Source organism: Equus caballus, chromosome 20 (genome assembly GCF_041296265.1).
Source record: "Equus caballus isolate H_3958 breed thoroughbred chromosome 20, TB-T2T, whole genome shotgun sequence".
Taxonomy (NCBI): domain Eukaryota; kingdom Metazoa; phylum Chordata; class Mammalia; order Perissodactyla; family Equidae; genus Equus; species Equus caballus.
In genome coordinates, this window is record NC_091703.1 from 35,952,419 (window position 1) to 35,976,398 (window position 23,980).

Below are 23,980 nucleotides of genomic sequence, written 5' to 3' on the forward strand. Positions count from 1 at the left end.
ATATTGTGAGATCCCTGGATTCTACTTGTTCTTCCTCTTAGCAGGAAGTCATCCTGTCTTATGTGTAGCATGTGTTTCCAGGGTGGGAGTGAATATTCAGCTTCCTGTTGGTCCCAGCTGTTATCACCCTGGGTGAAGCAGGATGCCCATTCATCCTGCTGCATTGATTCCTAGTGGAAGTCTAATTCAGCTTGCTCCTTTGCCTCACTGACTCCTGGAGAAAGCAGAGCGTGGCCTCCCGTCACCGTCTCCCTGCCGCGTGGGTATGAAAGCTCAGCTGAATTCAGCTGACATCAGTGTAGAAGAAAAGCAGAATGCCACCTAACACTGTCTTGCACTATCTCCTTCTGCCTTATGCTGCCAGGAAAGAGTAGAAGCTTAGTTCTTCTCTGAGCTCGGCTGAAACCCTCAGGGGGTTGAGGGTGGACAGTTGTCATTTGCCCTAGAGTAGGGCAGATGTTGCCAAAAAGCTCTTCTCTTCTGACAGACCATCCTTTTCCTTGCCATTTTTTCTAAACAAATTCAGCAAAATTGCAGAATGTGGGATCAACCCACAAATATCAGTTTTACTTTTGTAGAGAAGCAAGGAATTATCCAAAAATAAAATTAAGAAAACAATTTCATTAACAATAGCACCTAAAAGAATAAAAAGCTTAGGAGTAAATTTAACCAAGGAGGCAAAAATCTTGTACATTGAAAAGTATAAGATATTTCTAAAAGAAATTAACATAGACCTAAATAAATGTAAAAATCTCCATGATCATGGATAGGAAGATTTCATATTTCAAGATCGTAGTACTCCCCAAAGTGATGTACAGATTCAATGCAATTGTTGTCAAAATTCCAATAATATATATTTTTTGATATTGAAAAAAGCTGATCTTGAAATTCACATGAAATTTTAAGGGACCGTAGCCACCTAAGCCAATTTTGAAAAACAAAAATAAACTCAGAGGACTAAAACTGCCTGATTTTAATACTAACTGCAAAGCAGCAATAATCAAAACAGTCTGGTCCTGGGATAAGGATGGACATGTAGACCGATGAAATAGAACTGAGAATTCAGAAATGGACCTGTAAGTCTATTGTCAACGGACTTTTGATAAAGATTCCAGGACAATTCGATGGGGAAAGAATAATCTTTTCAATAAATGATGTTGGGATAGCTAGATTTCCACATGTAAAAGAATGAAATTGGATTCTCACCTCTCTATATCCAAAACAATAACTCAAAATGGATCAAAGACCTAAATGTGAGAGCTATGACTATAAAACTTTTATAAGAAAACATAGAGGGACCTCTCTGTGACTTTGGTTTTGGCAATGTATTCTTAGAAATGACACCAAAAGCATAAACAAGAGAAAAAAATAGATGAATTGGACTCATAAAAATTAAAAACTTTTGTGCATCAAAGGACTCTATCAAGAAAATTAAAAGACAATCTACAGAATGAGAGAAAATATTTGCAAATTATACATCTTATAAGAGTCTAGTAACAAGGATGTATAAAGAACACTTACAATTCAACAATAAAAAGAAAAACAACCCTTTCTAAAAATAGGCAGAGGACTTGAATAGACGTTTCTCTAAGGAAGATATACAAATGCCCAATAAGCACATGAAATGATGCTCAGTATCTTTAATCATTAGGATAATGCAAACACAAAACACAGTAAGATACCACTTCATATGCACATGGATCGCTATTTTTTTTTTTTAAAAAAAAGGAAGATAGCTAGTGTTGATGAGGCTGTTGGGAAATTGAAACTCTAGTACATTGCTGGTGGGGATGTAAAATGGTGCTGCTGCTGTGAAAAACACGGTATTTCTCCAAAATGTTAAACATAGTACACCATATGACCCAGCAATCTATTCCTTGGTGTATGTCCCTCAAAATTGGAAATAAGCATTCAAACAAATACTTGTACAGGAAGGTTCACAGTAACACTGTTAACAACAGCCAAAAGATGTAGCATGAACCTCAAAATCCATACACGGAGAAAAGGATAAATAAAATATGGTCTATGCATACAATGGAGTATTATTCAGCCATGAAATGGGAAGAAGTTCTGTTTTTATTTTTATTCAGATGAAAATATTTTCTTATTTTCCTTGTAATTTCTTCTTTGACCCATTGGTTATTTTAAAATGTGTTGTTTAATTTCCTAATATATGTTCCCAAACTTTCTTCTATTGCTGATTTGTAAAATAATTTCATTGAGGTCAGAGATCATACTTCATGTGATTTCAATCTTTAAAGTGTGTTAGTACCTGTTTTATGAAGTATATGGTCTATTCAGCAGAATGTTTATGTGCATTTGAAAAAATTAGTATTCTTTTTGTACTTTTCAATTAAAAAGTTTCTGTTTGGTTATTTTCAATAATTTCTATCTCTTTATTCTCTATCTCTTTATTCCCTGTTCAATGGACATCGTTGTTATACTTGTCTTTAGTTCTTTAGATATGGTTCTCTTTCATGCTTTGATATATTTGTAATAGCTTATTTAAAAACCTTTGGCTAATAAGTCCAATATCTACACCCCATCTGGAACAGTTTCTGTCTTTTTCTGTGTATGGACCATGCTTTCCTTTTTTTTTTTTTGCATCTCCTAATTTTTGGTTGAAAATTGAAATTTATAGAAAATATAACATGGCAACTCTAGAAATCCGGTTCCTCTCCCTCCACCAAGTCATGTTGTTGTTTTCCTGATCTTTGTTTGTTGAGTGACTTTCCTGGACTGATTCTGTGAAGTCTGCATTCCATGTAGTATGTAGCCATTGTAGTCTCTGATTGCTTAGCTTCTTGGTCAGCTAATGATCAGTCTGAGATTTCCTTAACTGCCTCGAGCCAATAAGTTTACCACCTTTTGCTAAGGGGCTCTGTGTGTGTGTTAGGATATGCCTTTGATGCTCAGGAAGTTTATAGCTTTGCTTTAGCCTTCTCTTTCTGATGTGCACAGTCTCAGTCAGCCAGATGTGAGAGATTGGGACCCTTTTCGGTTTTCCTGGGCATGGGCCTAGCCCTGTACATGCCTGCAGACTTCTAGATTCCCAAGAATATGTCAGGGTTTTCAAAGTCCCTTTGGACATCTCATTGCGCAAATCTTCTTTAAAAGTTTTGTTCTGACTCTTATTTGCCTGAAAGGTATCACATTCTTAGGTAGCTCTGAAAAAGTACAGTTGATTATTTTTGACAAATTACCTGGGGATAGGGTTTTTTCCATGAAGCAAGTTCTGAGCCAGACCAAATAATGGCAACGTCCTGTGAATGATATTTTTCCAGGGATCGATGAGACAAGTCAAATACGGCAAATACTCTGGTTGCTGCAAGCCTTCTGAGTTCCACAGCCACCGTGGTTGCAAAGCTGCTGCATTTAAAGGCTACCACAGAGCTGGAGAGAGAGGGACAGGACTAGGCCAGGTTACAATGCACAAAATCTTATTGTTCTTACTTAAGTTCAGCAGTTCTTCTTGAATAAATATTCTTCAGATTGTGGCAAAACTTTGGTTAATTTACAGAGCTCTGACTTTCACAATTTTATCAGTATTTTCATTGCTTTTATGGAGAAATGCATTTAGAGAGATCTTCACTCTGCTATTCAGGTAAGCACTGCCCTTAACGGTAAAGTTTTACAATGGTGTTTTAATGTTTCTCTGACACTTCCTGTAACTCATGTAAGTTCTACAGGAAACTGAAAGTGGCTTCATGGTTCATATATAACTCAAAATGTCTTTTTTATGCATTCTATTGCTGTATCTTCAATTACAGGTAAATTAATTTAAAATGGTCTCCATTAATAACTGGCTCATCCAAAGCTTTGTATAAACATAGTATTCTTTTATAAATTGAATGTGACAATCCTTAACTTTAGTTTATATTTGTAAGCCTGTGGATATTTCCTGTGTAATTTTTCAGTAGATTTCACAATTGAAAACTCTAAACCATTTGAAGAATTGTAATAACTCTCACATATGAATTATTGTAATGTCCATTTGCACACTTTTATTTTGACATTACTTACTGACAAAATTTACTGACCATTTTCTGGCAGTTTTTCTCCCAACACAGATCAGAGAGTTAATATTTGTGCAGATGCTACAGGGATAGGCTCTGGGAACAGATTGACAGACTGGCTTCCATTGCATGTCCTTTCACTGTTCCCATGAAAACCTCCTCCTCTTTCCCACAGCTACAGCCACTGATGCCACTTCTGCTGCTGTTGCCACTGCTGCTGTCACAAATCTGGGCTCAGGTCAAAGCTCAGTAACACCCTTGGCTCCATGGTGCTCTTGCCTGCCACAGGGCTTTGCATGTGCATTGGGCCAACCACAATGTTTGTGAACTGCCTATTGTACCCACAGGTCTGAACCCACTAAGTGTAGGCTGCCGCTGGATCACAGCTACTTGCACACACTGCCCATCAGTGTATTTCCTTTCCTCATATGTGTGGTCTATTGTCTCATTTGACTTCACTTATGAAACAGATATTCAAAGATAAAATTATTAAAAACTTCAAGATAATGACAGCAGAGAATTCTATCAAGTATGGGACATTATCAGCACTGGGCCTTGAGCAACTGCATAAATTGCATACTTGTGAAGCCAGCCCTGAACACAACCATTCCATGGAGAATGTCATTGGAGGGTTTTCGTGGTCCATACCCAGTAGATGTGCAGTATGGCAAGGATGATAATAAGAACACATGAATATGACTACTTGAGTGTTTCTTCTGGGCATGACCATGCAAAACTTTTGGAATTCCGTAGCTCTGAGTATTCTCCATTAAAGCTATAATGATTTACATATGTAAGAGCTACACAAAGAAAACTAAGTCCATCCCTTTTGTCAGCCTAAGAGAGTAGAACAACAGCTTTCCTGTCACCTGTTCTGTAATAGTCTTCAGTTAAATATTTGCAATTAGTCCTTACATAGATATGGCATTTCAATTCCTTAAATTGGATTGTGTGGCTATATGCCTTGTAGCAGATTCTAATACTATATTGATTGTTTTAATGTATTATTAGGAACTCTAAAAACATTTGTTCAAATTTTACTTTCTATTTTGTACCAATATCCATTTTTACTGTTATGTTGACTGTATACTAATTTAAATTGAGTTTTTAAAAATGTTGTCTTGATTTTATTTAGCAGCATTCATTTAAATCCAGTGTGCTTGTTTACTAGAATGAAACATATTTCATGAGATTTCATTCTTTATCATTGATTCCTGTTTCCTTCTATGAATCTATACTGAAAAAATCCAAATGTATTTCTTTGAATATTTCTGCATGATCATAATTTTTGAATTTGTAGGTACTGCATGTTATATTTTTCTAAGGAGATAATATTTTTTTCTAAAGTAACTTTAAAAATTGTAAAAAATGTGAGGTAAAACTTTCTTAATATCTCCCCACAAATCTTGCTTGAAAATTTTAGGATTTCTGTTTTACACTTGCACATTCTTTATGATAAAATATATCATAATCAATCCTCCATGTAATTTACGAATCTATTTTCTAATGTAAGAATCTATTCTCTAATACAAGAAAATCAATTCCTCTATATGACCATTAAGATTTGATTAAATGCTTTCAGTGGTAGTGAACTCATGACCTTCTTTGTAGGCATAGTCAATATTCAGAAAGGTCTCACCATTAAAATACTTCCTTATATAGTGCTCAGACATGACCCTTTAAAACTTTAATCAGTATTTCTAATTCTAACAGCTGAACTAACTCTGAGGAGAGAGAGACAGAGAGAGAATATCTTTTCTCAATGAAGAGTTATCAAAATAATTGAGAAGTTTCACAAGTACCTCATATATTGTGCGTTTCCTTGTTAACATATTATTTACTTATCCTGTTAATTTTTAAGAACTGTTTTCAGAATCTTTACAATTTTGGGAACAGTACACTTGATGGATTGCAGTTTGTCAAAATCTCTCTTATACTGTATTCCCCAGAACTAAATTAATGAGTTCCCATCAAAAGTGAAAGGTAGACAATAAAGTGGAACTATCATATCTCTTACCTCCAATTCTGCTTTTATAATAGGAATGTCAGATCCTTCTCATCTCTCTTATCATCATTCAGGAACCATGTGAAAATCTGTCAGTGTAGTGGATAGTTCCCTTAAGATATCACTTTACATACTTACTAACTTACCACTTTTGTGATATTCTCTTCTGCACATATAAATAATAAAGAATAACATTAGGTATTGGAGAAGGCGAGCTGCAGTGAAGATGTCCACATCATCTACTTTGGGCTGAGATTCTGAAAAATGAATACCAGAATTTTCTTATTAACATCCAGACCAACCCTATTGCTGTTTCTACAATGAAAATTTTATTCTATACTTCAAGTAACATGTAGGTCTATGACCAAGTTTCAGTCTTCATGGATAGAGTTGAGGGATTCCATGACTCCTAAGTACCAGAGGTGTGGTAGTGTAGCAGCCACACAGAAGACAGTATGGGACTGAATATCTCAGAGTAGTTCATGGGTTGTGGAGATGCTTCTCTCGTGGGTTGTGAAAAATACCTGAGTGTGGACACCTCACAGTAAATGAGGGAATCTCTGCCAAGTCCCAGGTCTGCCCTCATCACTTTGCTATTCCCTACGAAGCCAAACATTATCTAGGGCAGTAATTGTCAGACTATGGCCCACAGACCAAATCAAGTTGACATATATTTGTGGAAGTTTTGTGATTTCATAATGGATTTCACATCTTTAAAACACTGAAAAAAATGAAAATCAGAATACTATTTTATGATGCAAAATAATATGCAGTTCAAATTTCAATGTCCATAGAACTCAGCTATTCTCCTTCATATATGTGTGGTCTAAAGCTGCTTTTTAATTACAATAACAGAGATAAGTAGTTGCAATCAAGACTGTTTGTAGTACAGCGATGCAGTTATAGCTTAACATCATGTTGAGTTGTTCAACTCTCGCTGCACAGCAACACTTTATTTTATCTCTTTGTTTTATTACCAGAAAACATCAATCATGTCAAAACAAGAAAAGAAGAAAAAATAGACTTCGAAAGAAACATTTTAAGGTATTTTAGTGTGGATTATTTTATTAGTGAATTATGTTTCTATTATGCAATGACACTGTAGCTGTGCTAAAAGATAACAATATAAACTGGCATTGCCTGACTAATATTCATCACAATATTCTCAAATTATGGTAAAACAACTTAGAAAACTTATAAAGTTTAAAGCTTACTATCTCAACACAGAAGAATTTCTTCATGAAAATAATAAAAAGGAAAATGAGACTGCAACAAAAGTAAGTCTTCAAGGTCTCATTTCTTAGTCAAGCAAGAGAAGTCATTGAACAATGGTGAGCTAAATTAAACTGTATTTGATTGAAGTGGCCAAAGAAATGTGTCCAGAGAAAATAAACTTAAGTCTATTGATCTTTTGTTGACAACATTTGTTCAAAAGTTTGAAGACATTGTGAACAATATCATCAGCCAAATAGAAACCAAGGCACTATCTAGTTATGAAAGAAGACAGAATATACATACTTTTTCCTATTCCTCCTAATAACTATGGCCTAAAACCCTGTACATATATATATATAAAACAAAAAGACTCTGAAACGTGCTTACAAGAAAGTAAAGAGGCTAGAGTTCTTGGGACCCAGGGAATGATGCATAGTGAGTTCCCTGGGTTTTCTTTCTGCCTATTATATGCCTAACTAGCTGCTGAAGAAACCCAGACATATTAATGGGGGAAGATAAAATAACCCCCAAGGAAAGCATGCTCTCTGTAGCCAAAGGACCACGAATTGGCAGCCCAGCAAGGCACTTTTAAATAATAACGCCCCTACTCCAATGAAACACCACAGAAAAAACTGAGCCCCACTCCCACTATTCAGCAAAGACCAAGGAGCCTAGAAATTCACCTTCACTCAACCAACATGTACCCCTTCCCCTCCTGGGTTGGTGTTGGTGAAGGCAAAGTGAAGAGCTAGAGCTTTCATTCTCAGCCAGCAGCAGTGAGGCCACTTCCCCTACCGTGCCACAGAGTCAGTGGAGACCACATGGAGAATAGTAATGAGGTGGTCATCACTCTACCAGGTGTGATGGTGTCAACAGGGGACCAGAGGGAACCTGAACTTTCAGCCCTACTCAGTGGTAACAAAGTGCCTCTCTCCTCCTAGAGTGTTAATAAATGCTTAGTGGGGAATGCTGAGTACTTCCACTTCCACTTAACACTGATGAGGTGATGTCCTCTTTCTCTGATTCATGTGGTGACATTTGAAACTTGATAAAACAGATGATTTAAGTAAAATCCATAGTCTCATAACACTCAAAACGTCCAGGATACAATAGAAAATCACTCTTCATATCTGGGAGAACCAGGAAAATATCAACATGAATGAAAAAAGATAATCAATAAACACCAACACCAAAATGGCAAAGATGTTTGAATAATCTGACAAGGATTTTAAGATTGTTATCATAAAAATAAGTAATTATGAACACACTCGTAACAGATAAAAAAATAGAAAGTCTTAGGAAATAAATAGAAGTTATAAAGGAGAACCAAAAAGAAATTTAAGAAAATACAATATCCAAAATAAAATACTCACTAAATGGGCTTAACAGAGAACAGAGATGATGAAGAATGAGTCTCAGTGAACTTGAATACAGAACAATACTAATTATCCAATCTGAACAAGAGAGAGGAAATAGACTGAAATAAATGATTAGAGACTCAGGGTCCTGTGGAACTATAACAAAAAATCTAATGTTCATGTCATTGGGGTCCCAGGAGAGGACAAAGAGTGTGGGGCTAAAAAAGTATTGGAATAAATGATGGCTGAAAATTTCACAAATTTGGCAAAAGATATTAACTTACAGATTCAGTCAGTTGAGCAAACCACAAATAGGATAAACCCAAATAAATCCATGCCCAGAAACATCATAATCCAACTTCTGAAAACTAAAGACAAAAACATCTTGAAAGTAGACGAACAACTCCTTACCTTTAGGAGAAAATCAATTTGAATTACAGATTTCTAATCAGAAACCATGGAAGTCAGAAGGAAGTGGCAGAATATTTTTAAAGTGCTGAAAGAAAAGAACTATCAATCAGAATTCTATACTCAGTGAAAATATCCTTCAGGGGAAATAAGGAAATTTTCAGATTAAAGTAAACTAAGTGAATTTCTTGCCAGCAGACCTATTCTAAAAGAATGGCTAAATAAAGTTCTTGAAATTGAAAGGGAGTGATAAAATAAGGGATCTTGGAACATCAGTAGGGAAGACAGAACAAGGGAAGGAGGATAAGTATGGTCAAATATATAGATAAATAGATTTTCCTTTTCCTTTTGAGTTTTCTAAAATATATTTGATGGTTGAAGCAAAAGTTGTAACATTATTTGATATGCTTCTCAATGCATATAGAGGCTACATAAAATATAATTATAAATGAGCGAGGATAAACGGATCTAAAGGGAGATAAGGTTTCTACAATTTATTTAAGCTAGCGAAATGTCAACACCAGTAAACTGTGATAAGACAGTTACGTATAGTGCAATGGCTAGAACAACCACTAAAACATCTATTCCAAGAGATAAATAATTAAAATAATGTAGATAAAAATGGAATTCTAAAAAATGTTTCTGTAACATGTGAGAAGGCTAGACAAAGAAAACATAGAAGTAAAAAGTAGAGGGCTAACAGAAAACAAAAATAAAATGGCAGACTTAAGTCCTAATATAAGAATAGATATAAATGGCCTAAGTACACCACTTAAGAGACATATATCAATAGGATGGATTTAAAAAATTACCAGAGTATATACTGTCAAGAAAGTCACTTCAAATATAAGTACAGAGGTAGGTTGAAAGTAAAATGATAGAAAAATATATATGATGCATATATTAAATAAAAGGAAGCAGGAGTGGCTACATTAATATCAGATAAAGTAGACTTACTTGAATGTTCATAGTAAGTTTATTTGTAATAACGACAACCCGGAAACTCAAGCTCAAATGTCATTCAATGAGGGAGTGGTTAAACAAACTGCAATATGTCCATGTTATTTAATACTATTCCACAATAAAAAGTAACAAACTACTGAACTTGTAACAACTTGGACAGATCAGAAGAGCATTATGCTGAGTGAAAAAAAGCTGACTGCAAAGGATTACAATGTATGATTCCTTCAATATAACACTATCAAATTGGCAAAATTACAGAGTTAAAAAACAGTTTAGTGGTTATCAGGGGCTGAGGATGGTGAGGGTGGGAAGGAGAGAGATCGATGTGAGTATCAAGCAGTAACCTGAAAAAGTCCTTTATGGTGAAGGAATTTTTCTGTATCTTGATTGTGAACGTGGTTACACAAATCTACGCAGGTGATAAAATGACATGAAACTATACACATTTGGCGTATCAGTGTTAATTTCCTGGTTTTGGTTATGTACATTGTACTATAGTTAGGTAAGATGTAATCATTGGAGGAAAGTGAGTAAAAGATACATGGAGTCTCACTGTACTATTTGTCAACTTTCTGTGAATTTATAATTATATTGAAATAATTTTTTATTGAGGTAACATTGGTTTAATTTAACATTATATAAATTTCCGGTGTACATCTTTATATTCCAACTTCTGTATAGACAACATCATATTCACCACCAAAAGTCTAGTTTCCATCCACCATAGTACGAATGTGCCTTTTTTACCCCTTCCATTCTCCCCTCACCTCCCAACACTTCTGGTAACTACCAATCCATTCTCTGTATTTATGTGTTTGTGTGTTATTACTATTTTTTTTGATCTCCCACATATGAATGAAATCATACAGTATTTTTCTTTCTCCATCAGACTTATTTCACTCAGGATAATACCCTCAGGTAATTTTTTTTTAAATAAGGAATAATACGGAGGTGGGAAACAAGGTAAACAATTTTGAGTGATTTTCTTGCCTCTTGATGGAACTTACCAATACTGCTCAGTTATTGCTCCTTCTTCAAGGAGTCAATGCCAAATTTGAAGTGACTGAAAAATTAGCCTCTATAAATAGTTTTCATGGAATAAATACAAATGAGAAAATTTTTTTAAAAGTTGATTAAACACTAACTTGGTATAACCTGAAGTGGAATTTGCTAAAATATGCTCAAATTTCTGTTGGTAAAAAGTACGTATGGATCATTATAAGACTTAATTGGACATATTTTAAAAATCTGTGAGAATGTAAGGTTATTTTTTGTTATTCATCTGTAGATACTTTGCAGAAAATATTTTAAAACATTTTAATCTCCCTTGTATCATTGAACATTCATTCACTATGGTTTACTCAAGCATTGTTAATTCTGAGAATTTTTGTCAGAAATAGAATCTGACTTACTTTACCAGAGAGGATTTTGATAGCTTGGCTGTGATAAAGTTTTATTGTGTGTTCTTTTTAAACTCAAGGTTGAGATTGAAATTTTCTGAATTAGAAGAATAATGTCAATCACTCATATTGAAAACAATATAACTTTGGAAAATAGCTTGTACTGCAGACATAATAATGTTTCTTAACAAATTCAACCTAAAAGTACAGGATAAAATAGAGCTTACATGTGAAATTTACACTGTGACAAAGACATTTTTCTTACAATTAATACTTGAAGCACATGAAGTGTCAAGCTACTTTACATAATTTCTGTGATGTCAAAAGGTAAAACAAGCAAAAAGATCACTTTCACACAAATTTGCACCAGATATATTTTCAGGTTTAAACTAAATTTCCAGGAGTACTCAATGCAACAGCAAAGGACATTTCCATATTTTTAAAATCCAGTTAATTGTGCAGTTAAGGAGCTTCCAAATAACCTTCAATTGGACGCTGCTAATCTGCAAGGTTATGACATTCTAAAGGAAAATAGTAAGAAAAGAATCAAATAGAATTCAAATATTGCCTTTCAAGTGATTTAAGCTCAATCAAAGTCATATGCTTGTGGACTGATTGATTATTTGTCAGTAGCTCTCTGTGTGAAAAAACATTTTCAAAGATGAAATGCATAAATCTTATTACAAACCATTATTAACAGATAAACACTTGCAATTTTTCTAGTGATAAGGAATGCTAACTTTAAACCACAATTAAACAAGATCTTATTTCCTCCAAAAATTACTTTCCTCTCATTATTAGATCTGCATTACAAAAATTGTACTCAATAATTATTATTACATTTTGAATTTCATCAGTAAAATTTTTGTGGGATTTATTTTCTTTCTTGTTATCTAAGTACCTACTTAATATTTTTGATTTTATCTCTTGGTCTGAAAAGCCTAAAATATTTACTATCTGCTCCTTTACATATAATGTTTGCTGACTCCTAATCTGGGGTAAGAAACAGGAGAGACTCTACCTGAATGAAAACAGCATAGCTCCTCTGTGGTGGCATTCAGGTTGGAACCTGAAGATGCAGTTAACTCATCAGGCTTCTAGTTGGATATCTTTTTGCTGCACCACAATGATTCATGTGCACACCTCTAGAACCGTGCAGTTTTAGGTGAGACACAGATGAATTTTATAAATAGAAGTTAGTGAGTTTGTTCCCAAATTCTCATTTCACAAACATCTTGCATAAAATTGTGGTAAAAAGTATAGGAGTAAGTGGGTTACACTCTTGGTGTTCCAAAGGAACAAGTGTGATTACAGTGTCATTGAAAAACAATAAAGAATCATTCTCCTTCCTTTTTGAAATTAAATAAATAAATTCATACCTTAAGTACTGAATCAACTATAGGAGAAAAATAAAACGCTAATGAGTTCTCTGGGCAATTGCGTAGGAAATTCCATCTTATACCTATTTTTTTTTTTTTTAAATATCGGCCCGAGCTAACATCTTTTGCCAACTTTCTTCTTCTTCTTTTTTTCTTCTTTTCCTTAAAGCCCACCAGTGCATAGTTGTATATTCTAGTTGTAGATCCTTCTAGTTCTGCTATGTGGGGCACCGCCTCAGCATGGCCTGATGAGTGGTGCTAGGTCCGCATCCAGGATCAGAATTGGCCGCCAAAGGAGAGAGAGCAAACTTAACCACTTGGCCACAAGCCGGCCCAGACCTACTCTTTTATTCTGAAAATTTTCTTCACTCCAGTCTTGCTCTAACTTCTGGATCTGTTTTCTAACTTTCTGGGCCTGAGCTTTCTCTCACTGATTTATGCCATTGAAAAGATTACTGCTCATTGGTGCTTATTTAATTCTAAGTAAAGTAAGGTTGGAATAGATTAACCATGAGATTCTTTTCAACCCTGAGCAACTTATGAGTCTATATATGCAAAGAAGATAAAGAAAGAAATTCAGCTTAATGAGTTTCCTACCGTTTGCCATGTTTATTTTTACAAGGTGATATGGGAATTTATCCTACTTCTTCCTATTTCTGAATGATAACGAGATCAGATATGATATTTAGGCTCACTATGGATATACCAAAAAGAGACAGAAAGTAGTTTAAAGGTAATGTTTAGTATGGAAATAGTGTTTATTTGTTTATATTTCACTTGTACTACAAATACAAAATGAATATTAAAAAATGAATACATTTCAAAGAAAAACAAGAGAGGATTATGTGTAAAATAATAAAGAGCAGATGATGAATTTTGAAGTTTTATTCAGAGAAGAACAGTGTGTCACTCACACCTATCTGTTACTGATCACCACATAGGCAGAGCAGATGCCTTACAAGAAAACCATCGGCACAAACTTCCTGACAACCAAAACTCTGAGCCTTGGAAAGATTTTGAAAAAGTCCCTTTGAGAGTAATCTGACCTTTTATTGTAGTTGAAAACGATGTGATTTAAATATTTGAAATAAATTCTACGGATTTAGGTTGCAATAATGAAGACACAAGTTTGAGAAGCTCACAGGAACTGGCCAGTCTCTGAGAAAGGACATGACGAGAGGACAGCAGGACTCACAGAAACTGTAACTGGTGGATCACTCAGAACTTGGTGCCTTCCTGCCTCTTCATCATTGAAACGTGTAAGTTTACTTAAGTGCTCTGCCAGCTCTGCCAGCTCCTTTCTTAGCCTCTACTCCTCTTTGTTTCTACTCCTATCTTTCTTCCCACTACAGACTGACACTTACTTCCTTAGTTCTTTGCCCACATTTGGGTGAGAGATAATTTGATGGGCTGAGCTGATTGCTATTCCTGTTGCTAGGACACAGTTTTTGGATCTGCCCTTTTTAGGGTCACTGGCCCTCCAATATGAGATGCCCTTGGAAAAGTGTTCTGCTCTTCACCTTCAGCAGTGACTGGATCACTTGGGACAGGGAACAGTGATTCCTGGTGAAAGCATAGTCTACAACTCTTCCCTCAGCAGAGTGGAAGAAAGGGGAGTTTCCTTGAGGAGGGGACGCATGCACGGCTTTCTGGTTTAGCTTCATGCTCCAATTCCACTTTTGTAAAATTTTCAGGAGGCATTTATGGTGAGCACTCCAAAGGTAGAGAGTAGATTGAAGAGCTAAGCTAAGAAAAGAGAGAAGAGACAGGAATTGTGGAGCAAAATGGAAAGAAGGCAGAGAACAGTGCCAAAAAGTGTGGGATGGATACAGGACCAGCTATAGAACTTGCAAAATTTCAGTGCAAAATGAAAATGTAGGGCTCCTTGCTGAAAACTTATTAAGAATTTCAAGATGGTGACTGTGAAACATTAAACCAAGTGTGAAGCCCTACTGAGGGCAGGAGTCTGTGCAACTACACAGCTCTCACACCCATGAAAATGGCCCTGGATGGATGCATAATAAATGCAAAGGAAATAGAGCAAGAGGGAATCTCAAAAAAAATTGTGGAAGACAAAAGAGAAAAAGGAAAGTCGGGAATATCACCATGGAATGACATTTCTTGTAAACAGATAAATGTTAACATATTTTTGATATTGTTATGAAAAGTATAATTTAAGGACTCATAGAAATACCATTAGGATAGAGGTAAAATATCTTTGCTGTGACCTTCCTCAGTAGATAACAAAGAACTGAAAATTCTTCTAAAAATGAAGAATGAATTCCCTATGTTGATGTAAACATTTTCCTGATAAATAAAAAGTTGAATACCCTCTAAAATTCTTATTACAGGTTGAGAATTTTAAAGTTGCAAACAGAAAGGTCAACTTTCATATATAATTACAAATAAACTCTAGCATGTCTTAGTTTAGGCTCAGTTTCACCATTTTCATGATCATTGTCTTCACGAGGCAGTTCCCATTAACTTGTGTGAAAACACAGGACAAGGTGCTTTGTATATTGAACCTCATTTAATGCAGATAGATCTTTGAAGCTGGAAGTCACTTAACACACTATGAATCTGAGGAACAGAGAGCTTAAGGACTTTACATAAGATTGTACAGTGAAGAACACCGAAGATTTTCTAATAGGTGACATGTATTTTCTAATGTGCATTTTATTCCAAAGTTAAAATTTGTGACCTCTCTGAAGCAGTCACCATATATTTACCACTTCTTTCTTTGGATAAAACCATCTTTCAGCTCCTGCAACCTCCTAATTTAGGCTATTTTTGCTGGATCACATAATTGGTCCAAGTTTAATTGGTTTACAGAAGAATAAACTCAAAATTGGTTTCAAGATAAATGATATACTTAAAAAACATCTAAAATTTAGAAATACAAGAAAAAGTGTTTAACTTACATATTTAAAACATCTAACTTAAAATTAATAGAGGTTAGGAGATGAGTTAACTGAGGATTTAAATTGGACTAAGAACCCAACAAAATTTTGTATAGAGAGTAATAAAAGAACTCACCTGTCTTTTCCAATAGATTTCCTGGAAATTAAAATGAGTACACATCATTATTTTAAAATAATATGTAGAAGATAAAATTTGAAGTTTTCTTTAGCAAATAAATGCATCATTATGTAGAGACAGAATCACATCTAAGAGAAACAACTTTTGTGACAAAAAGTATGAATCTAAGAAATGAGAAATAAACAGGAAAAATCCTTTTTTCGTCTATGAATCTCATCTTTACTTTGAAAGCCTACATGAAAAATTATACATTCTAAACTTTTAAAGCATAGCGTAAATGTTACGTTTTAAAAAAGAGGTTTTGCAGAAAATGTTTCTGAAGATAATAATGTCTTACATGTCATTCAGATTATTTAATTATTGTTTTTCATGGAAAATTGATTTAAATAATTGAGATAAATTCCAAGAATTTAACTTACTGAGATGTAGCCAATTTTACTTAATCTGGCTGTAATATGACTCAGCTATATTCCCACTTCTTTTTGTTTATATTTTCATCTTTCTTCTTGCTAGAGACCAACAATTCCCTATTTATATCTCAGCCAAATGCCTGATGGAGAGAATTGGACTTATTTACATAATAACTATTGGTACTGTGTGAGCAGGAAGTTTTGGTCCAGCTGTCTGCCTAGGCAAATGGTCACCTCATGGATTGGTCCCTTTGGTCTTGTATCCAATCTCCTTTCTCCAAAAGTGACCAGATCACCTATCTTTGTCTTATCTATCATGTACAGTTACACTTTTTCTCCCAATATTACACTGTAAATGCACTGCTAAAGGTCAACAACAATTTATGCTAAATCTGCTGCTCAGTTTTCGATCCACGTTCTTAAATTTTCTACAGCATGTATAATATCTACCACTCCATTCTTTTTTGAATATAACTTGATTTGTCTTTCTATAATAACATTATTTCCTACCTTCCCTCCTGCCCATATGTCTCTCATTCTCTGTCACTTATTTTTGTCCTCATGTTATTCCACTACTGAACATTACTCTGATGTTAAGCAAAAATACTATGTATTTGATATATACATAAAACCGTAGTAAGTAAGGTGATGAAAAAAATTATCTTACATTGCAAAAGTGATATATTATAGTCATTGAGAAAGAGAACATGGCAAACTATATTTCCTTTTCTATTATATTTGTGTAATTTTAGATTCTAAATAGATTAGTCAATAGTAGCAAAAATGCTTCTGTGTAAGATATGGTCTTGGATATAAGAAAATACAAGAGAAATTTACCTACACATTCCAACAGTTCCACTGAAAAAACAACAGCAGCAAAAAGAAGGTGTTCATTAAATATTGCAAAGCAAATAAATTTTTAAAGTTAAGATGAAAGTAGTCCAATGCCATATTCTTGCATGAAACATTTTTAGAGCATTTTATAAATCTTAAGTGAGGATAGCTTGAATGATACCTCACTGATGGCCAAAGGTAAATTTTTTCCATTCTCTGTCTTTATGGGTGATCCTTGATTGTTTATTTTTCCAAACAGAAAAGGTTAATCACTTACCCACAGTCTTATTATACATCGATTTTTTCAGGACTTACTATGAATCAGAAAGACAGACACTGTAGGTTGGATCTCTACTCAACTCCCAAAACCCCCAATTAGTGCACATTAAAATGTGTTCACCATGAATATTAACAGCATGTTATAATTCCACAGCAATGCGTTCCTTGACAGAAGCCTTTCTTTCATTATTACACAGAGTGGCCTGTATGAGAGTGTTGGTTTTCAAGTGTATAAGGTCATTTTTCATGACTTTTAGAATGTAAACATCACATTTATTCATTTCTCACTTCTGGTTATATTTTTTTAAATAAATTACATATAGAAAAGGATGGATGGAAGTGAGATCACTCTAGGAGTTTTGAATTGTGAAGTTAGAGCAGAGAGAAGAACAAAAGTTAGAACATGCACAAAGCGTATTATCCAGGAGCATTACACATAAGAATAGGAGAAATATAGGGAGAGAGATAATATCCCAAAATTTGAGTGCACTGGTAGAAGTGAGGAAGAAGAATGAGGTGGAAGAGAAATGAATCTCTAATGAGAGAGAGGTTAGTTAACTGAGAACTCCTTTGGAGCAGCTAATTAGGGAATGAGAAGAAATGAGAAGTCAGTTCCAGCAGACCTGCAAGAGTAACAGATCCAACTCTTATACCTTGTACCCTGACTTATACTTTATCTTTCCGGCCCAAACACTTTTTTAGAGGCACTAGACACATAGCCTCACACACACACACACACACACACACACACACACACACTCATACATACAAGCACAAACAATAGCAGCAAATAAAAAGAAAACTCACCTTCATGGCTCTCATGCTTCATAAATAATTTTCTACAGTGATCTATTGGCTGAGCCACCATCTCAGGAAGGAGTATGTTTCACGTGTCACTCGTGGCCCAAAGGAAATTCCCAGCTCTGTTCTGAGCTGTGTTGGCAGGATTCTGAAATGCCTTTGTGTTCCCTATACAAGCACAGAGGGAAGAGAATATACCACCCACGGCAATGTCCCTGGGTCAGAGAGAAGCTTCAGTCATGTGAATCAGGTTTCTTGCTCCCGAGCTCTGTAGCTAGGTGGAGTATGGAGTTAATCCAGAAACAAGGAAGGAGACTCTGAACTCTGGACCTTATAGGATCATAAAACAATATTTTAGTTGTAGTTGTTCATTTGCTCATTTGAATACATGTGTAAATAAATACATATACACAAAAGATCGATTGATAAATGGATGACTGGATTTGTTTGTTTTTTTTTTTTATCCATGGAAATCAACCCCAGTGAGGTTGTCTAGTGCTAAAATGAGAAATTTTATGTTCACTTGATAATTTGTATAGATCAACAAAACTAAGCCAGAGTTGTTACAAAGCAGGTTCCTCTTCTTTTTTCTCAAGACTTTATACACAGATTCTAGTCTCCTTGCTCCAGCCTGTTCTTTTGCAGTACAAATTCAGTACTGGCCTCTATCCTCCTTAGATTCAGTAACCTTCTAATTTCCACTTGCTGTGTTGGACCTCGACTCTGCCATGGGTTCTCTTTATCTTTCTGATCCTTACACTGGCCCACCAGGCTCTTCAGTGGTGTCCCTGAGACTGCATCTCTGACCTCATCTCACACTGTTTAATCACCTGCTCTAACCAGACCTGCCTCCTTGTTGTTCCATGAATTCTCCAAGCAGCTTTTTCTTTGTACTCTCTCTTTCGTCTGCCTTGAATTCTCTTTCTCTGGATTTTCACATGACTCTCTCCTTCACCCTCTCAGGTCTTTATTCACATTTGCAGTGAGACTTTTCCTGGACAAATTGTCTAATGTTCCCACTCTCCTTTAATCCTTATACACCTTTACTACTCTATTTTCTTCTTAGTATTTATCACCATTTAATATACCCATATTTAACTCACTTAAAAGTTTATTGTCTCATCCATAAGAAAGTAAACTCCTTAATGGAAGGAGTTTGTGTCTGCTTTTTCTCTTGCTTTGTACTCAAGATACCTGTATAGAACATGACTCAATAACATTTAAAAATTAATTAAATTAAGAGTGAGCTTTTCTGAGAAGATTGGTTTGGATGGGTAGCTTAGATTACAGAGCCAAGAAAATGTTAACCTTCTGTGTGATCAGTATCCATGGGTAATGGTATCTCATCTAGAAGCACTAGCCTAGAAGGATAAAAGAGAATTTGGCAGATTCCAGGTATGACCTTTCCATCCCATATCACCATGAAGGGAAGCTGTAAAGCCAGAAGTGATAGAAGGAAAATCAAAATGTCTTCGAGATCTGTTTGACTAAAAATTTTATATGGGAGTAGTATGGTAGATATTATCCCCAAAACTGCTCAAGGAAACTTAAGGTATCTGGTTGACTGTTTGGTGCCTATCTAAACTAAACTAAACTAAAAAAAAATGTGTTTATCACTTTATACACAGATCTCCAAAAGCTGTCTACTTCATTGAAAAATAATTCATTTTTAAAAATAATTGAGAAAATTATTTTTTATGTGTAGGCTCAAGATCAAGATGTTTACTCAATATCTTTTATGTTTAGGCATTATGATTGGTGTAGAATTTAACTGTAATCCTCCTTTAACATATGTAAGCAATGCATTGGAAGTGTGTTTTTATATCACTTTATTTATGATTAAGCAAATATGTATTAAATACCCACCATAAGCATTATACTAGTTACTTGGGATATACCAGTAAAAACAAAACAAAAGAAATAAGTCATGCCCTTGTGTCACTTACATTACAACAGGGTATGATCTTTGCTACAATAATGCTGTGCAACGAAACACAAAATCTCAGTGGCATACAAAAATAAGCATATATTCAGACCCTGATTCTATAGATCAGTGATTTAAGGTCACTTATGTCTACTGGTGAGCTCTGACTGACTAATCTAGAATAACCTCAGTGAGAACAACTAGATCTACTTGGCTCCGCTCCGTGTGCCATCCTCTAGGAGGCTAGCCTGGATATGTTTTGTGATGACAGCAGGGCAAGAGACAAGAGAAACATGCAAGTGCTTTTACAAACTTCTGCTTATGTCACAACTGTTAACATCTCTTGACTAAGCAAAGTTACACGATAAAATTCAGAATTAAGGAGAAGGGAATATATTCCACTTCTTAATGGGACGAAGTGCAAAGTTGTACTGAAAAGACTGTGCATGTGGAGAAGATGACAAATTTGGGCCATTAGTGAAATTAATATACCACTCGGGGGCTACAGAACATTAGAAGATGATAAGTGCTATGGGAAAAGAAAACATGAGCAGCGTATTAGGACTGCTGGCAGCTGCAGGGGAATTTCAACTTGAATAGGTCAGTAGGCCTCTGTGAGAAGATAATACTTGAGCAAAGTCTCATCTAAGTGGATTTCTGGGTGAAGAATTTTCCAGGCAGAGGAAACAACTACAACAAAGACCATAAGGAAGGAATGTGCCTGGTGTTTTCAAGGAATATAAAGAGGCCTATGTGACTGGTGTGAAGTGAGCCAGGAAGACAATAATGAGAAGAGGTCAGAAAAGTAGCAGATTGTGTAGCATCTAGTAAGCCACTAACAGGACTTTGATTTCAACTTGAGTCAAATAGGGAGACACTATGGGTCATTGAGTAGGAAAATGACACATTCCAACTGATGTCTGTATTAAGACATAAAACAACCAATCTTGCTGCTGTACTAAGAATAGACAGTAGTGGGAGGAAAAGAAGAAGCAGGGAGACTGTTGCTAAAGTGATCCAGGCAATAATTGATTGTACCTTTGTCTAGTTGTCTAGTTTATGAGCTGTTAAAGTGGTTAAATGTGGTTGAATCTTCAGCAGTTTTTTTCTCCTGAGGAGTAAGAGGTGACTCCTCCAGAGTACCAATGCCTAGGCATTAAGGAGCGCATGAATATGGGATGGAATATCATGCAGACCAGAGTTAAAAGGGCCAAAGATGCACCTGAAAGAATGTCTGAAATCCAGAGAGGAAGAAAGGTGAATGGAAATAAAATGAAAAGTACTATCTAATTGTATAGCTGTTCATTGATTAACCAGAGGGCTTCTAAGTGGCAGTTATTTAGATAAGAATTTATTAGGTGAGAGAACTACTCAGCCAAGTGTAGCATATCATAATCTCAGGCCCTTTGCCTTAGGTATTTGCTTTCCTTATTGATTTTTTTAATCCATACTCTGCACCTGCACACACATTTTCCCTTCTTTCAGATTCCACAATCTTTGTCTCAAGCCCACATGCTTAGACTTGATCTAACAAAACCAGTCAGTCACATGGGTGAGAAATCTGGATCTAACCAATTGACAAGCCTTAGCTCTGATTTCATCCCCTAATTTTCAGAATAACAGGAATGTAGGGTATCTTAGTATTTCAATCACAAACTAAGATAAAAGGAGTTGGAACTTTCACAAATATTGAAATAGAGGAACTAAAACTGTCACGTGCAAGTGAAGTAATTGCATATTTAGAAACCGCAAAAAATTCTATGGTTAAATTATTGAAATTAATGAGTTTACCAAGGTTATCCAATATATGAAAAATATTAAGAAATCATTGTATTTCTATAGAACCAAAACATACAATTTGAAAAAGGGATACATTATCCTCAAAATCACAAAATACTTAGGAAGAAATACTTTAAAAACAGTTCAAAAACTTCAATGTTCTAAGTTCACGTTTAAAGATTTATTACTAAAAGAGATGTAAATTCTCACAAAATTGGTGTGTGGATTTGACAAAATCCTAGCATATGACGTCTGCTTTGGGGAAAGATGGGGTAACAGGGACTTGAAACAAATTTTTAAACAACTGAAAAAATATATGAAAAAATAGTTTTCAAGACATTGAGTGTCAGACATTGAAGGACAATGATACTGAGAGATGGAAAACAAATTAAGTGAGGCCTGAAATTGCCCCAGCTCACTGACTAGAGAAAGTTTCTAGGCCATAGAGCATGGAGATGGAAGCCTAGCTGCACCCAGCTCTTTCCCTGATTTGATGAGATCAATCTGGGAGTCCAGGGAAGCCAAGACTGGCTAGAGTTTGTAAAGCGTTGGAGAAGAGATAACTGCACAGAGAGAGAGAGAGCTCCAGAGGGTTTCCCTTAAGTCTTCAGTTGATTATTGAACAATGCATGTATGTGAGGAGACTACCCAAGGATGGAGAAGAAACCACCTGAGAGGATTAGAAGGATCAATCAATGGAGTTCACACAGGGTCTAGAATAGTTCTCTCTGCCAGTCAAATTGGAAAACCACACAACACATGGAGTATCAGATAGAGTTCTCAGAATCATTTTATGTTAGTAGTGGGCAGAATTTAGCCTTTTACTAAGCACATTTCTGATTCTTCCTGCCAAATCTTAAAAACAATGCCAAAGGATCAAACTGATACCAAGTAACTGTGTTTTATTTATTTATTTATTTACTTATTTGAGGAATAATGTTAGCTCTGAGCTAACACCCACCTCCAATCCTCCTCTTTTTGCTGAGGAAGACTGGCCCTGAGCTAACATCCGTGCCCATCTACCTCTATTTTCTATGTGGGATGCCTACCACAGCATGGCTTGATCCGTGCCAGGGATACGAACCAGCGAATCCCAGGCCACCAAAGTGGAGCATGAGAACTTAACCACTATGCCACTGGGCTGGCCCCTGTGTACCTGTGCTTTAGAACAAAGCTGAAAACTATTTATAGGAACACAAAAATATCCATCATCTAATAAGGAAAAGGTCACAATGTCTGGCATCCAATTTAAAGTTACCAACTGTGCAGAGAAATAAGAAAATATGACCCACACAGAGGAGAAAATGAATCAACTGAAAAGTAACTGGTATGATACAGATGATAGGAACATTAAAAGTTATTATAACTACATTCCCTATGTTCAAGAAGCTAGAGGAAAGATTGAACATATTAAGTAGCAATATGGAAGACATTAAAAAGGCCATATCAAAATTCTAGAGAGGAAAACTATAATGTTTGATATGAAAACTACACTGGATGGGATTAGCCGTAGGCTAAACATTGCAGAGAAAAAAATTAGTGAATTCGAAGACAATATAGAAAATACCCAAAATGAAATATAGAGAAAATGAAAGATTGAAAAAAATAAAGTGTTCATGAGCTGTGGGACAATTCAAATGGGCTAAAATATGTGCAATTGGAGTTCCCAAAAGGACAGAGACAGGGCCAGAAAGATAATTGAAGAGACAATGACTCAACTTTTCTCAAATTTGATGCAAACTAAGTTCACATATCTGAGGATCTCTACAAATTTCAAATACTGTAAACAAAGAAAACTAAACCAAGGCAGTATAATAAAATGACCCTCACTCATAGTAATTGTACTCTTCCACATTTTACCAAGGTTGGTCTGTATGACCAATTGAAACAGCAGAAGTGATAGAATGTCACTTCCAAGATCAGGTTTTAGAAGACGTTGCAGCTCCAATCTCTCTTTCTCTCTCATCTCTTGCTCTGGGGGAAGATACGTGCCATGTCTTGCAAACACCAGGTGGTGCAGTGGAGATAATCATATGATGAGGAACTGAGGCCTTCAGTTAACAGCCCTGTGAAGGGGTCTTCTTGTAAGCAGGTCCTCCAGCTCCAGTCAAGCCTCCAGATGATTGCTGCCGTAGCCAACATCTTGACGGCAACCTCATGAGAGACTAGG

General features: G+C 35.5%; 1 protein-coding gene across 1 annotated transcript in view; it reads right to left on the minus strand.

Moving 5' to 3' along the window:
* LOC111769161 (butyrophilin subfamily 1 member A1-like) overlaps nucleotides 1–18,367 on the minus strand; it is a 40,240-nt gene extending 21,873 nt beyond the window's left edge. The window contains exons 1-3 of the mRNA XM_070245385.1: nucleotides 18,114–18,367; nucleotides 15,781–15,801; nucleotides 6,168–6,278 (exon numbers count right to left, since the gene is read on the minus strand). Coding sequence (XP_070101486.1) covers nucleotides 6,168–6,278; nucleotides 15,781–15,801; nucleotides 18,114–18,174 — 193 coding nt within the window. The 5' untranslated portion in view covers nucleotides 18,175–18,367. The remainder of the gene's footprint in view (nucleotides 1–6,167; nucleotides 6,279–15,780; nucleotides 15,802–18,113) is intronic.
* Between the last annotated feature and the right edge of the window lie 5,613 nt (nucleotides 18,368–23,980).